The 15,223-nt window shown below is 39.0% G+C and overlaps 1 protein-coding gene across 2 annotated transcripts in view; it reads left to right on the top strand.

Annotated features, from left to right (window-relative positions):
* Nucleotides 1-3,530: 3,530 nt before the first annotated feature.
* fgf14 (fibroblast growth factor 14) overlaps nucleotides 3,531-15,223 on the top strand; it is a 104,429-nt gene continuing 92,736 nt past the window's right edge. For both annotated transcript variants that reach the window (XM_078262843.1, XM_078262841.1), the window contains exon 1: nucleotides 3,531-3,994. In XM_078262843.1, the coding sequence (XP_078118969.1) occupies nucleotides 3,787-3,994 (208 nt within the window). In that variant the 5' untranslated portion in view covers nucleotides 3,531-3,786. The remainder of the gene's footprint in view (nucleotides 3,995-15,223) is intronic.

The following is a 15,223-nucleotide window of genomic DNA, read 5'->3' as shown; positions in this document are numbered from 1 at the left end:
TTCTAGATCGATTTCTAGATTCAACTACAACATGCTGATTATGACAAAATGATGTCACTTTGAACAGATGAAATTGTTGGAAATGTTTCATTATATTACACAACTACTATTTACACAGCAGTACATTGCCTTGATGCCCATGCACGGTTTGCCCTTCTCCCTGACCTGCTTCAAATCAAGAATCAGAAATAGCTTAATTGTCATAGTGATCCACAGTGCTGTCCAACATTATAGTATGTAAACTATTTCAAGAACTTGCACCCAGTGTTTTTTCAGCAAGTGGGAACTGTGGCACTTTTCAGGCTTATTTATTTATGCTACCTGTAATCATTAATTTAATTAAGAGGAAACACTCACACCGAAAAATAAAAAAGGAAGCTGTTTGGAATGTCCACTCCGTTCTTGTTAGGTACTGGCTATTGACATATGTAGATATTTCTGACTTAAAGTTACTAATTAATAATGATAAAATACTCATCTTCAGTCTTACGCAAAACATATTACATATTAAAATGGATTTCTGGCTCTTAAATATTATATAGCAAATATAAAAGGGGCAGTTCATCCTATTTACAAATATACTTTGCGTGTGCAGATTGTTGCTAACAAGTCCAAATACCAATATCAAATACCTCTTTAAATATTCTTATACTTTTCACATTAGAATTGATATGAATCCCTACATATATTTCCAAATGATAACGCTCATGCTGTTCATGCAATCTTCACACTCCCCCATGTGTGAGCCTTTTTAAATGTGTACAGTAAAACCACAGAGACCATGAGTAAAACTGGAACCAGACTGTTTATCTCTGTGCATTTTACATCAAGTTCTTTCTCCCCATCAGGAGAAAAGAGGTTGTTAAAAACTCACAAGGGAGCCACTTCCTGCCGGCCACAGCCTGGGCAATCAAAAAGAAGTATTCTAATGATCCCTGACAAAATTGTCAGACGATATTCCCTAGGGTGCGATGATACTTTACATTACAGTAGACAGATCGATAGGGAGGATGACATGAGAGGCCTCTGCAGAGGGAGAGATCTGGAGAGCCTGCAGTGCACTGCTCCGACTTGTACTGATTCCCCAATGAGTCCATTTGACCTCGCAGGACACATGTGGATGCAAGTCTACAGCACACGTGTAAATTGTTTAAATTGCTTAAATAACTGCATTCAACCCTTGTCTGAGGCGATGTACTGGATGGATGTGTGTGGGTGCACAATATATGTGTTAGCAGGTACACGACATGTGCTCTATCAGTAATTGAAAAATTGACAGCAACCTCTTAAAATCAATAAGACATTCTTTACAGTTGGCCTTTGAAGAGTGACACAGCAAAATTATAATGCCCTGTAAAGAAAGTCAATCAAGGAAACATTGTGTTTCAAAGTGGCCCACATCCCTGAGGAACCAGTTATCACAGACAACTGACAAGACCTGGGCGCCACAAAACTAGGTCATTAAAGTGGATTAATGCTGTAATTCAGAGATGAACACACAACACAACCCCACTAATGAACCCCTCCAGTCTCTCATCAAGCTTCCTGTGCTGTGGTTAATATTGTTTACACAAACCTCAGCTTTTGCTCACTCAATGTTACAGCGGATACAATGAGCTTTCGATTATAACTCTTGCACGCAGAGTTCAACAGTAACTTCATCGGTAACGTGAGACGTCATCAGTTGTTCATAAAAAGACATGATTATGAAAAATATATATCTCCTGAGGGGTGCTACATGTTATATAACGTAAGAGTATTACATGTCAAAGTGATACATGTTACATACATGCTGGTTATGGAGGTAATTTAGAAAAAGGAAAGATCAATGAGGGGATCTAATGCAACACTGTTTCCTTTTAAGTATGGCTCAACCTTTTTCCCTGAGCTCATATTTATAGCAAATCACCATTTAAGCAAGAAATCAAATATATGACTAATACATTTAAAATTACAGGAAAGAAGGAGATAAGTACAGTTTCTAAATAGGTCATTTATTCTTGCTGTGGCCATAAGGCTGGTCATTTGTATTCTTTGTATTGCAGCATTACGAAGATGGCTTACTGGCAAACAGTATCTAACACCTGTGAGTAGGGTCAACACTATATTGAGCAACTAATGGGTCCACTTACAAACACTGGCAGGCAAACTGACTTCTGTCATTTGTGCTGGGAAGGAGTCAAGCTGACAGATGACTAAATCCTTAATGTGAAGTATGAAAAACACATCCAATCTGTGTGTGTCTGGAGGCAAAGTTCAGTCTTCACCAAAGACAAACACTTTGTCTCTCCCCAACCCCTGCCTGGTGAGGGCAGGTTTCATCAGGAGAGAACAATGTATTCTTCTCCCTTCTGTGATGGAAAACCTTTAAATCCTTAGAGAAAAGTACTCATACAGTGGAAACAGTCGTCATGAGCAACAATAGCCGGTCCCTTGTCCTCAGGGATTAAAGAACAAAACGGAGCGAGTAAATGTAAACATATAATAATACATCTAGATGTTTTGTCTAACAATATAATCTTGCTCTGAAATTTGTACCCTGCCATTATTCTATATTTTGTAGAAAACCAAATTGTTGTTTAAAGTTGCTATAGCAATACTCCATGTATTCATTGTGAATATTTTTATCTGCAGCTAACATTGGATTCAATTCATTCAGCCTGCTGAAGTAATAGTGATCTGTTGCAGTGCCCTAAATGCTACTCTGCAGCCCTGTTTCAGTAATGCTTATGACTTGACACAAGCACAGGGAAGCATCCCCACCAACCTATCACAGGTGAGTCTTAACACCTGTGACTTTGGAGCTTTTGTGAATAATTTCTTGGTTAACATACAGCTGGATGCACAACGCTTAACAACTTAAGTAACTGCGAGCAAAGAAATGACACGTCAAGTAGAAATGGTATAAATATGAAGGCTGTAAATGTACACTCTTTAACGTGCAAAACATCCACCTCATCGACACTGTCATTTCCAGGAAATGAAGCTGAAACGACTGGGACAACAGTCCCAGTCGGATCATAAGAGAGCATCACTGAAATGACGGCGCAGAAACCACGTGTTTACGTAATGGAAAGCCAATCTTTCAATTTAACCCCTCCTCCCCGTCTATTTCTAACAGAGGTCCGACGTTGAAGGAAATTCATGCAAATGTTTGTATAGGCGCACCGTACTTTTGGAGATGCCATTGCGTGGTGCTGAAAAAGCTTGAGGAAAATACCCCACAAAGGGAAGAAACGCACACTCCAGGAATCACGGACACACACACACACACACACACACACCAAGAACCCAAGCCTGGCTTTAACAGAAACGTTGCAGTGTGGGACTACAAGAAATGAAAACTGAGGTTGGTGTTATCTGACCTCGCCAAACCAGCTGGTTTATAGGAGAAACGAATTGGACTTGATCCGGCAATGTGGTGTTCTGTTGGGGCTATCATTGCAGCAGTCTGTGCATAGGATGCATCTTCCCTTGGCTTTTGATGCTGTGCAGATCCACCCTCCTCTCCTCAGAGTGATGAACTAATAGGCAATGATTTTCTCCTCGGAAATCCACCGTGTTTTACTGTTTTCACGTTAGTTGTGTTTGTTTACTGGCGGCCCGTCTCCTCCCGGTGCGACACATGCAATTTACAGAGTATATTTTCTATTATCGACTAGTTGAGGAGCCATCCTTTATACGCCAGAAGAAGAGAACACATCATTAAAATACGAAGTCTGGCAGATACTGAATATTTTGCCACGTGAATGAAAACGCATAGGACTTGGATATACCTATTTTTCTATGGTACAATTGGTAGCCTTGTCCTGGAGAACTGATCCAATTGTGTTATTATGCAACCGCAAGGATCTCATCTATATCTGGGTGTTTAAGCCACTGGATTGTTTTTCGCCCAAATCAATGTGGTTTCTTTGGAACATTTTCAGCAAAGGAACGCATATGCTGCAGTGTCTTTGTGGCAAGAGTCTTAAGAAAACCAAGAATCCAAGTGGTAAGCTCATCACCATTATTCCTACACTCCTCCGTTTCGCTGTACCGGCGTTGTGCGCGCGTGCGTGTGGAACTGCGTTATTCGTTTGTTTGTTTGTTTGTTTGTTTGTTGTAATAGTGATAGATCTGCAATCATATTTATGCAGCAAGTGGATCATGCAGAGGCGCTGGGAGGGGGAACAACTTATTCAGTGCATACTATCGGCAAGCCCAGGTTTGGGGACGCGCAGCGCACAGACACACAAAAGCCCCCCTGCATCACCACGGCACCATGATCTCCTAACTTTTTAAATAGCGCTCTCTCTCTCTCTCTCTCTCTCTCTCTCTCTCTCTCTCTCTCTCTCTCTCTCTCGCGCGCGCGCGCGCGCACGCACGCACACACACACACACACACACACACACACACACACACACACACACACACACGGACTACATGTTATTTCCGTGGATCAAATCCACGCACAGTTATTCTGTCCAACGTGATTGCCCCTAACCAGATTATTCCATTCTCGGGTTTACTGCAGCAGCATATTTCCCCTCTGCAACACCACTTCTCGATTAAATGGGCTATAGGTCTACTCGCTGTTTTCAGCAAGCCAGCCGGAAGAAACGGACGATTCTTTCATGTTTATCCCTCGGCTGTTGCAGGCCAATATTAATCATGCAGGCCTGGCGAATGTGATTTTATACAAACACTTGAGTTAATGTTGTCTTGAAGAAGTCAGCAGCTCTGCTGCGAATAGGACATAGGAACTGGGCTCCACTGCACTAATGCAAATCCTGCACTTGAGCAGTCGACATCCTTTCAAATTTTGACTTTTTGTTTGTTTGTAGAAAAGCCATGCATAAGCCCAGCCTTCAGTATCAGTATAAACCAACAGTTCGTTATATTGTGTAGGTTATTAAATGTAACATTGTAGAGCTTTAGTGAGCAAAGGGTGTTTATTTCAACAGGCTGTTGTAGAAAGAAAAGCCCCAGGTGGACAGCATGTAGTGCGGGCTACTTACCTGTTGTGGGTTTGAAGATGATGTGCTCAGCAGCAGTAGGCTACAGTTTCTTGACACTGCAACTGCAGTATAGTAGATCATCATCATAGCGGGACTATTTGACCGTGCTGACACTGCAGGAGCAACGACAAAATTGATTACTATCAACTACAAACACAATTTATTTTTAATACTAATAATGTTTCCCCTTGATGACTGTCGAGCCTTAGTCAGACCCAGTGTACATGCCTTTCACATAGCAATCATGCTTTTTTTTTCTCCATTTTTTATTATTTTATTAAGTTTTACATTGATGAACAGCGTTGCGCGTCACAGTCACACGTCAATTAGCATTAACGTTAGCTATTTTTCCTCAAAGACGACAAGCTCAATTTTAGAAAAGTCTAACAGGTCGTTTGACAACACTTAGCACGAATTTGTAGACATTTCTAGAGTCTTCCAAGATCCTCCTGAACCTCGGGGACAAGCAGAGGGCTAACCGTCGACTCATTGCTATCTGGGGTTACCCCAAAAAAAGACTTTTAAAACTGGTTTCCTAAGTTGCAAATTCAAGCGTTATTGTAGCAGGAAGTGACATGTTCTCCTTCGTGAAAATTAGACCTCCATGATCTCACCTCGTAGAAGCACCAACAAATGGGAATATCCAACTTTATATACAGTCATATACAAAACATAAACAATATACGTTTGTCTTACTTTTAATCTATAATATTTTGATATTGCTTTACACTTTTTTTTTTTTTTCGTAGTAAAGGTGAGAGGCTATGCCATTTCCAGCTGCCATGTTTGTTTGAGCAGCGTCCCATACATCCATGGTCCCGACTCGGAAAGAGTTATAAAATTGTGTAGCAAACACAATTTGGTTTTGTTTGTTTGTTGTTATAATGTTCGAAAAAAGGACACTAAAGAATCTGGAAATATATATCTCCAAAAGAGTGGTAAGTGTTGTCACACAACCTGTGAGTATTTTTTGACAAAGCTTGTTTGGAAATGTTTGAATTGTATAAATGCTGATTACATGAAAGGCACAATCTGGAGCATAGCCACAGTAGGCTCTGGGGTGATAACTGACTGATTGCTGCTCAGTGGAAAAGTCGCAGAAAGGCACTAACTTCCCTAACTGGTGCTCAACACCGTGCAGCCAATTGATCAAGGCATAGACTCACTGTCAGGTGTCTGAGATTTGAAGCCATTTGCCTTTCAAAGTGAGGGTAGCCCACGTTTTACCTGGAGGCTCACTATTGAATTATCATAAACTGATGGTGTGGCCATAATCGTCAGGGTTTGTGCTGAAGCAGCAGGTAGAGCCAGTAGTTAATTGGGGAATGTAGGGCCAAGATGCAGACTGTGTCGGTGGGGTGCTGTCTGTTTTCTTATGACTAATACTGCTAACTGATTAAATGTACACTGTCAAACAAATCACACAACAGATTTGTTTTTGCAGAGACTCCTCAAACAACCATAGAGTATTTTCTAGTACCTTTGTCATAGTAGGAACGAGAATCCTATGTGTGGTCCTCTGTCAGCAGAGGCAGTTGTTTCCAGTATAATGCTCACTAGGACCAAGCTGCAAAGGCCTAGATATAGTGCTCCAGCTCTTTGGCTGTATTTTTAGTAACACAACATAGCCTAACTGAGAGAACACAGAGAGACTAAGCCAACTGGGCTTTATCAATAAGTGTGCCAGTCTTTGTCAATATAAAAACATATGTCTTATAAGTATTATAAATCTGTATCTCTTTCCACACACAAACTAAAAGCAAACTTAGGCTGACTTACTGTACAACAGTGCATCTGAAGAGGTTAAAAGAAGTTTGGATTCTTTAAGCGTCTTCTGGTCCAGCCAATGGCATCTGCTTTTTGCCTATTGTGGGTTATTTTTAACCTCTCTGGGACTAAGTGGGACGTGATCTTTTGGTATTTTGTATCTGTGTATCTGTTGCTAGTATGGGGTCATACGTGTGGAGAGTTTGTCTATAGGTGCCTGTGATTACATGGTACATGAGTACATATTTTCTTCTAAATGGAGAGCTGAAGTCTTAGCTGTATCAGAGCTACCATCATTGTAGATTTATACATTGGAAAGTAAAGCTATACAGTATCAGGCTAATCATGTCAGATATTTGTTCTCCGCCATCATGAAATTTAAAGTGATGCATTGTGGCTTAACGATTAGGTGATTTAAAAAAACATGCTTTTAGTTTGTGAGCCTTCAATGTCTTCCCAACGTCATGGTAGATATAGACAGTTTCACTTCTTGATATTTCTGTTTAGAGTTGAGTGCCCATTATTTTTAAGGTCTGTTTGCATCCTATTTAATTTCCCTCACATTGTGAAATTCATTTGACACTATTTTCTTACTCAATGTACAGAAATGAGGAGAGTAAATAAAAAATCACTATTGTTTTAAACTAAGTGGTAATGAATAGTCTCAGCTGTTTTGATGCACATGTATGGAAATATAACACATTTTATGTGGAAGCCAGATGCCATGAATGGAGTGTTTCTGTGTAGCTTAATGGTTAGGCTATGATATTGACATTGCATTGTTTAAAACCTTTCCTCCCTTCCGAGTCATCCACACTCTAGAAGCCGTCACTTTAGATAAGCTAAACCACCAAGATATGTTGCATTCTGATGCAAGTGAACAAGCTGGTTCAAAATTGTAGCACACAACAGAACAACTTACTTTTTTTTTTACATACTGTATAGCAATTTGCCATCACGTAAAGACTGCACATCCAGCCTTTTAGTCTCACTATGCTGTTATAGTTAATAGTAGTCACTGTTTTCCAGCAACATTATTGTTTTGTATATGGTAGATTGTCCTTAGGGTTGGTTGTCTGGTACAACTAGCATTACCGGCCAACCCTTAATGTCTATAGTCTCAAGTCCATGTGCATTGGTACATGTCTCAGAGTGAACATACTTCATTAAGTCAATTAAGTGATGAACTAGCTGAGTGGAAGGGATGGAGATGCAATAAGTTTCACCCTGCAGCATGTAGCATTGATGATTGTACAAATGACCACATAGATGTCCTCTTAAAACTTTAGGAACGTCATTGAGTTGGTCATATAGCTACGGTGAATGACAGAGGTCTAATAACGACATTTGATGGTTAACGTTAGAGGAAAAAGTAATGTCATGAACTGCCACATATAATAACAATATAATTGATGGGTGCTCACTCACATTTATTGGGCTTAAAAGTTTTGCACAGCATTGAATTCTATATAGAAGACATAGCCAGGTTGCTGAAAGGGCAAATTTACAGTAAAGGTGTTAAGTCAGTAGGTGGCTTCCTCAGAGTAGCACAGCAGCGGCTCATTGAAAGCAGAGTGACAGCACAGGTCACAAAACAACTGGGTGTCCACGTGATGATGGTTCATAGCATATCAAGTGAAACTCAATTTTATTGTGTGTGACAGAGCCAGGAGACGGAACCGAAGCTTCAGCACTGTAATGCTATTGCTCTTGTCTCTCATTAAGCAGTGACCCAAGATAATTAATTTGAGTCTCTGACATAGCCAACCACCCATACTGATGTTGGGAGACTATATCCTTTTACTGGTGCTAAAAACTCAACTACAACTAAAATGTTTTGATTTGTGGCACATAAACCATTCAGAGATAAGAGCTATGGATATAATGTAAAAACAAAAACAAAATGCACCTGTCTGGACAATGGCAACAGTTTTGTGAAAGACAGGTATATAAAGCTATAAACTGTAGTTGACAGGTTCATGACTAGGCTGGTTATAACTTTATAACTTAAAGAACAATGACTGTGTCAGAATATTGAATAACCCCTTCGTAAAATGCATGTTCATGTGTCTAAATGCTGTTTGCTGTCATATCAAGTTCATGCATTGTTCAGTGTAAAATATATATTTTTTTTCTGTGCACTGTTCTTTGTTGACCAGATACTTCCATAGTGTAATCTGAAATTACATATGCATTTTAATTACTCAGATTATTTTGCTGGTGTCTTTTCTCCATCTAGCCCGATTACCTTAGAGCATTATCTCAAATTCTGCTTTTTGCAAAATCCTGCCCGTTTAAGATTTTAAAGGGCTATGGCTAAAATATGCTTGATTATTGTGTTACATTTCATTTGTGTTACATACTCACACTAGTTTAATTTGTGGTAACAAAGAAACAACAGTGTAATTAAAGGGGGTGGGTAAGATTGAAACAAGAACTCCTACAATTAGAATAACAGCCGGGTTGGCTAAAAATATCCTCCTCCAACCACTGTGGCATGTTGCTGGGTTTCTTACAGAAACATTGCAGAGTCATTTAAGGTCAGTTCAGTTGCTTTAGGTCATGAGTGATATATTGACCATAGTCCTTAAAAGTTTCACTGAGATCTATTTCTAATCTTAAAACACCAGAAATTACAGTGAAACGAGACCTTAAACTAAATTGTAGGTCCGTACCAATTGAGCAGGAGTTCAGGCCCTGTGACATTGGTCAGACTATGAAATACAATCCAGGAAGTCCAGTTTGGTTAACGGATCCAAACATTTGAAGGGTTAAAGACGCCAATCATTGGTTTCCACAGTGAATTCATTTGGACTGTCTCTGTCCTTCTCTTGAAAAATATGACCTGCAGGGGTGATGAGATTCAAGTTCCTGGCTGCTATTCTACCTCCCTCTGTGAGACAATTAAGTTTACGTACAAATCAGTTCAGACGAGAGAATGTATATATAGTAGAGAGAGAGAGAGAGAGAGAGAGAAAGAGAGAGAATATCGAAACAGAATTACATTTCCTATGTACATGTCCCAAATATGAAGACTTAAGAACCAAATATTTCCAAAAATTTGAAAAACATATACCAGGCTTCACTACCTACACTGAGGACAAACAGCTTCCTTTTTTATTAGGGGAAGATAAAAACACGGCATGGCTAGCAGCTAAATATGTCTTCTCCTGCCACAATACAAGGCAAAATAAATAGAGAATTGTATACATTATCTATTTCTTTCTTCTTTTTTTTTTTTAATTCTTTTATTTATTTGTATTCTTTTTTTATATTATTGTTTCAACGTACCCTTTGAGGGACATGCACAGAATTTGTTCAGTATATGCATTTATATCATAATTATAATATGTTTACTTGTATTATTATATCAAATGTATTTACTCCTTGTTGTTTTATACGTATGTTTGTTCTTATGCTTTGGCAACACAAATGTATTTTTTTGTCATGCCAATAAAGCAACATGAAATTGAAATTGAAAGAGAGAAAGAGAGAGAGAGAGAGAGAGAGAGAGAGAGAGAGAGAGAGAGAGAGAGAGGGGGAGGATAAATGTCTGTGGAAAAAAAATTCTGAATTTACATCATTCAGAATCTCTCAGGATGCTTTGGATACTTTCCAGATGCTCCTGTTTGCAGAGGTGAGAGGGATGATGGAACATGCGGTTCTGGCTAGGTGCCTCCAAGAGTGACTGGCTACTGGATCTGCAGGTGGATGGTTTCACAGCCCGGGCACAGAGCTGCTCTCTATTCCCTCAAGGTTAGACCTGATGGTAGTTCACTTGAAGTGAACTAGGGTGGCTGTGGCTCAGAAGTAGAGTGGGTCGCCCCTCAACCACAAGATTGGTGGTTCTATCCCAGGCTCCTCCAGACACATTTCAAAGTGTCCCTGAGCAAGATACTGAACCCCAAGTTGCTCCCTGGATGCTGTATCTAGCTGTCCACTGTTCCTAATGCTTTGGATGGGTTAAATGTAGAGATTAGATTTCACTACATTGTACTGTACTGTTGTATGTGACGAATAATGAAGTTTCTTTTCAAGGGGAGACACCGTGAAATTGATCTGTTCTCTCATAAGTTCTGGGGTGGATAACATATTTTATTTGTCTGATACTTTGATCTTTAACATTTGTAATTCGTTAGAGGCTCAGTAGTGTAGGTTTGTATGCAAAAATGAAAATGCATTGATGCAGTCTATATTGACATCTTTCATTGTACATTTTATCCTTTTGAAAATAAACATAATTGAGTAGTGTCATTAAACCATTATGTTCTTGTCTTTTTCAGCATTGAATTGTAAATTGTATTATTGGATTTAAAGTTTGCTATAATCAATATTTTTATATTAACAATGGATCAAATGACTTGAATGTGAAACTGTTGCTCGTAGTGACAACCTACAAATACAATACTACAAATAATCATCACCGGACTCTACCAGTCCTCTCAGCTCTACAAAGAGTTTTTGCATCTTATGACTAATTGTTTTGGTTTTACAACCCACAATTGCTTTAGTTCATTCTCACTGCTCTCATTGGCATCATTTTCAGTCACAGCAGTCAGCTGTTGTCAGCTAAAAAGAACTAAGAACCCACTGTACACTACTTGCTCAGCACTAAACGGCAGACAAAGTTAGCAACTAGCTGGTGGACATAGTGAAGCATTTTAGCAGCCATATATACACCTTGGGAGTTGGTATAGTCCAAACCAGACCTAAATGGAAAGTGTATTTTGGACCTAAATTTGTCAAGTTGCCAGACACATTAATCCGAATAAATGTTGCTCTGTATCTGCTGGCTGTGTAAACGATCAACTGCTTGCTATCAAATTCGCAATAACAACTTAAAAGTTATTGAATATTAACAAAGCTAAGTGTAATATTTCAGTGTTGTTTCTGCTTTCCACAAGTGTCCAAAAAATCTGCGAATGCAGGTTTAAAAGCCTTTGTTCTTCGCTCTGCTAAAAGTGACTCCTGTCAAGTAGTTTGCGTGAGCCGTTTTATGAACTGAACGTTGTCATTTAAGAGTTTGTTTTTGACCTGATCTGTCTGGTCTTCAAAGCCAACTTGACTAATGTGAATTATTTTCAGTCAGCTCATGGGATCAATATTGGCTTGTAAATCGGATAATAACATGGTGGAATTGTAAGTCTTTCCAAATAGAGGTAAAGCACAGGGGATGTGTTTGTGTTTTTAGCTAAAGGTGCGAAGAGGCTACCTTTATTTTTACTTGCACTTAGTAGATTGAAGACATTAGAGATAATATTGTCATAAACTGTGATTGACATGGTAACCATTTTAAAAGGTTAGGCCTACATCTTTCTGTCTTTGTTTGTTAGACCACACAATGCATCTTTCCTTTCTACCAAAACGTGTTAAAACATTTGAAGCTAAAAATATGACATTTATGTTTTGCTCCAAATGTTGCAACACTCTCAATTTTAGTTAAGTAGGTGTTGAAGTACATTGAATACCCAACATATTTGCTGCAATCTTCTTAAAGGCCAAACAAATATCCTCAGAATGAACAGCAAGTAGAATTTGAGTGAGGAGCGATGATTAGTTGATTGCTCTGTGATTTGAATCATAGATACAGTTGGCTACCTGTGGTGTAAAAGGTTGCTGTGAGGGACATCATACTGTATGTGGCTGAATGAGATTACTGTGAAGGATGCTGATTTAGCTAAATTAGACAACTTTGTAAGAGAAGTGTTTAATATGTAGTTTTTAGTAGATTGTTTACATGATGCAATATAAAAACATCATTTGAGCAGGCACACTGAGAAACCTCTGGTTACAAATGCTCAAAAGCATTTGACACGTCTTCCCTTTCACGGTTTTTGATGGCAGCATAAAATTGGCCATTTGTGGATGGGTACTGACAGTCTTGTCAGATTTGAAGGAATAAGATAAATTGTGTATCAATTGACAGTTTTATGAACTTTCTTGTACTCAATCATTTTGAGTCATTTAAGGTCCGTGAAACTGCTAGTTAGGCTATGAGGGATATGTTAACCATAGCAATGTTTCACTGAGATCAATTTCTTGAAATTCAGTGAAACGACTTTGATTGACTTGACCTCAATTTTAGGTCAGTTCTATATGAGCGGGCGTTCAGGTCCCACGGCACCTGTGAGACTATGAAATACAATCCAGGAAGTCCAGTTTGGGTAAAAGATCCAAAGATTTTAAGGGCTATAAGACACCAAAACACTGTATAGCGGTTTGTGTTATTTCATACAGGATTGTAAGACTTGTAAGTTATCAGCAGCAATTATTTAATCTTTTGTCGTGATGATCATGAGCTAAACAGTAAAAATATGGCATTCACATTAGTCGTCTGCCTGTAATGTGTGCTTGCACTATTTGATTGGCTACTGCCCTTTTGTCCTGAATGACGTTGCTTCGTGTTGCAGCAAAAGTTGAGCCAAGTTCAACTTTCTTTCTGAAGCTCTCTCATCCCTGCTCTCTGAACTTGCCCTATTCAAATGATAAAGGAGGCTGTGTTTCTTCATGTAACTCTGGGCTAACACTGACATTTTAGGGATGCTCCCCTGAAAAACAGGATTCTTATCTCTTGCAAGCTTCCTAGATGTTGCTGGCTGAAATGACAACTGTAAGTGGTAGATTTTATCTGCTGTGGCTAGCTAGCTAATTAAGCTAACGGCAGCGCAATCAAAACGCTGACTTGCTAACTAGCTTCAAAACAACAATTTTACATGCACGTTTCTAGCAACAAGTCAACATCTTCAATGGTTGATGATCCATGTAGAAAACATGTAAATATAATTTCTTGTATTGCAGTGAAGAGCTAGTTAGTTAAGTTGTGCTAGTTGTAATAACCTTATCTTAAAATAAAAGACCAGGTTCAATTTAAATTTTTTTTGTAAACATTCATTTCATGGACTCCCCGATTTCACTGACCTCAGTAGTTTATAAGTGGCTTTACCGAGGGCAAGTATGAGTTTGAAAGCTCTGTTATTTTCCAGGAATACTGGGAAATTTAGGTACATCTCAGCAGGAGAGTATATCCTGTGCTTTTTCCCCACTAGGTTTTCTGCTCTGTGACTCATAGAGGCTCCATAAATCATCTTGTAATTTGGCTCATCGTCTGCCCCTAATATTAGGAGCTGTATGAAATATCCCCCACTTCTCTGAGTGAAAGTGTGGCATTGTGTGACGAGCAGGATTGTAACACAACTCTAAGCACGTTCTCCCTAACACATGACACATCTTAATGCTCACAACATCCAGGATCCCAGTGGATTCGAAACATGATAGCTGCTGTGATTTTCCTGGAGCTGCTGAGCTCCTGAGCAAGGCTGTTGCGATGCGCTCTGATTCAGAATAAAATGACAAAGTTATGAGATTGAGAGATGAAGAGCAAGAGAGAATAATTCCGTTAGACGATGAGATTATTGATTTACGGAGCCAGACGTTTGAAGAGTTGTACACAGTTGTACAGCAGAGCTGACATAGATGAGCCTTTTTGAAGTTCATCATCATTACCATAGATGCATGCTGAGGTGTCAGAAATGCCTCTTTGTGCAATTGATGTTAACACCGTGGAAGTGGATGAGACCATTTTAATGGGTGTGTGGGCTTCTGTCTCCAGAGAGAGCTTTTGTCTCAGGGTTCAGGGTATGAAATGATTGCTGTGACAATTCAGTGTAATAATCAATATTGTCAACTGCTGGTAGCATTCTTTGTCCTGCTCTCTGTGCTCTGATCCAACCATCTCTCGATCTCCCTAATTTCTAATACCTTCTTCGGTACATACACTCTCTCACACATTTGTCTTAGTAGTGGTTCTTTGCTTCTATTCTAATACCCATGCTACAGTGTACAGTGTTATCCCGGATCTGGATCAAACCCAACGTAATGTTGTGGTTTTATAACTTACAGAGATATGTGTATTACACACACTCACATTGATTTTGTGCTTGTGTTGAAAACAAACCATTTAAAATAATATGAGTGTATCTAATGCTATTTTAGCTTTGTTTCCTATGACCAGTAGCTCACCAAAGCCATTAGCACAGTTCCCAGTACAGTCACACTGTAGTTCCAATGGAACTACTGCAGAGATGACCACATCATTGTAAATAGCCTTAAGGGTAATGCAGATACCAAAAATCCTTCAGGTAGTACTCACCAATTTACTTTGAGTGATGTCAAGAGTATCTTGCTAATGTTTCTTTTTGGAGGCCTTCATCACAGTGATGACCATGGTAAAGGTAATTTTAGTTTACTGAGGTATTTATTTTTGAGAATAGATGTTGATGTGTAGATTACATTTTTTTAATGCTGCCATAAATCTTCATTATGTGAATAAATATTACAAACTAAGCTTACATTAAGGTAAATAATATGAAAATTTGATTTCTCAATGAAAAAAATACTTTATCAAATGGACCGTTTAACGGCTATGACGTGATGGATCCACATTAAATAGTTTATT

Source organism: Sander vitreus, chromosome 11 (assembly GCF_031162955.1).
Source record: "Sander vitreus isolate 19-12246 chromosome 11, sanVit1, whole genome shotgun sequence".
NCBI lineage: Eukaryota > Metazoa > Chordata > Actinopteri > Perciformes > Percidae > Sander > Sander vitreus.
This window is presented reverse-complemented; position numbering and strand designations above follow the sequence as displayed.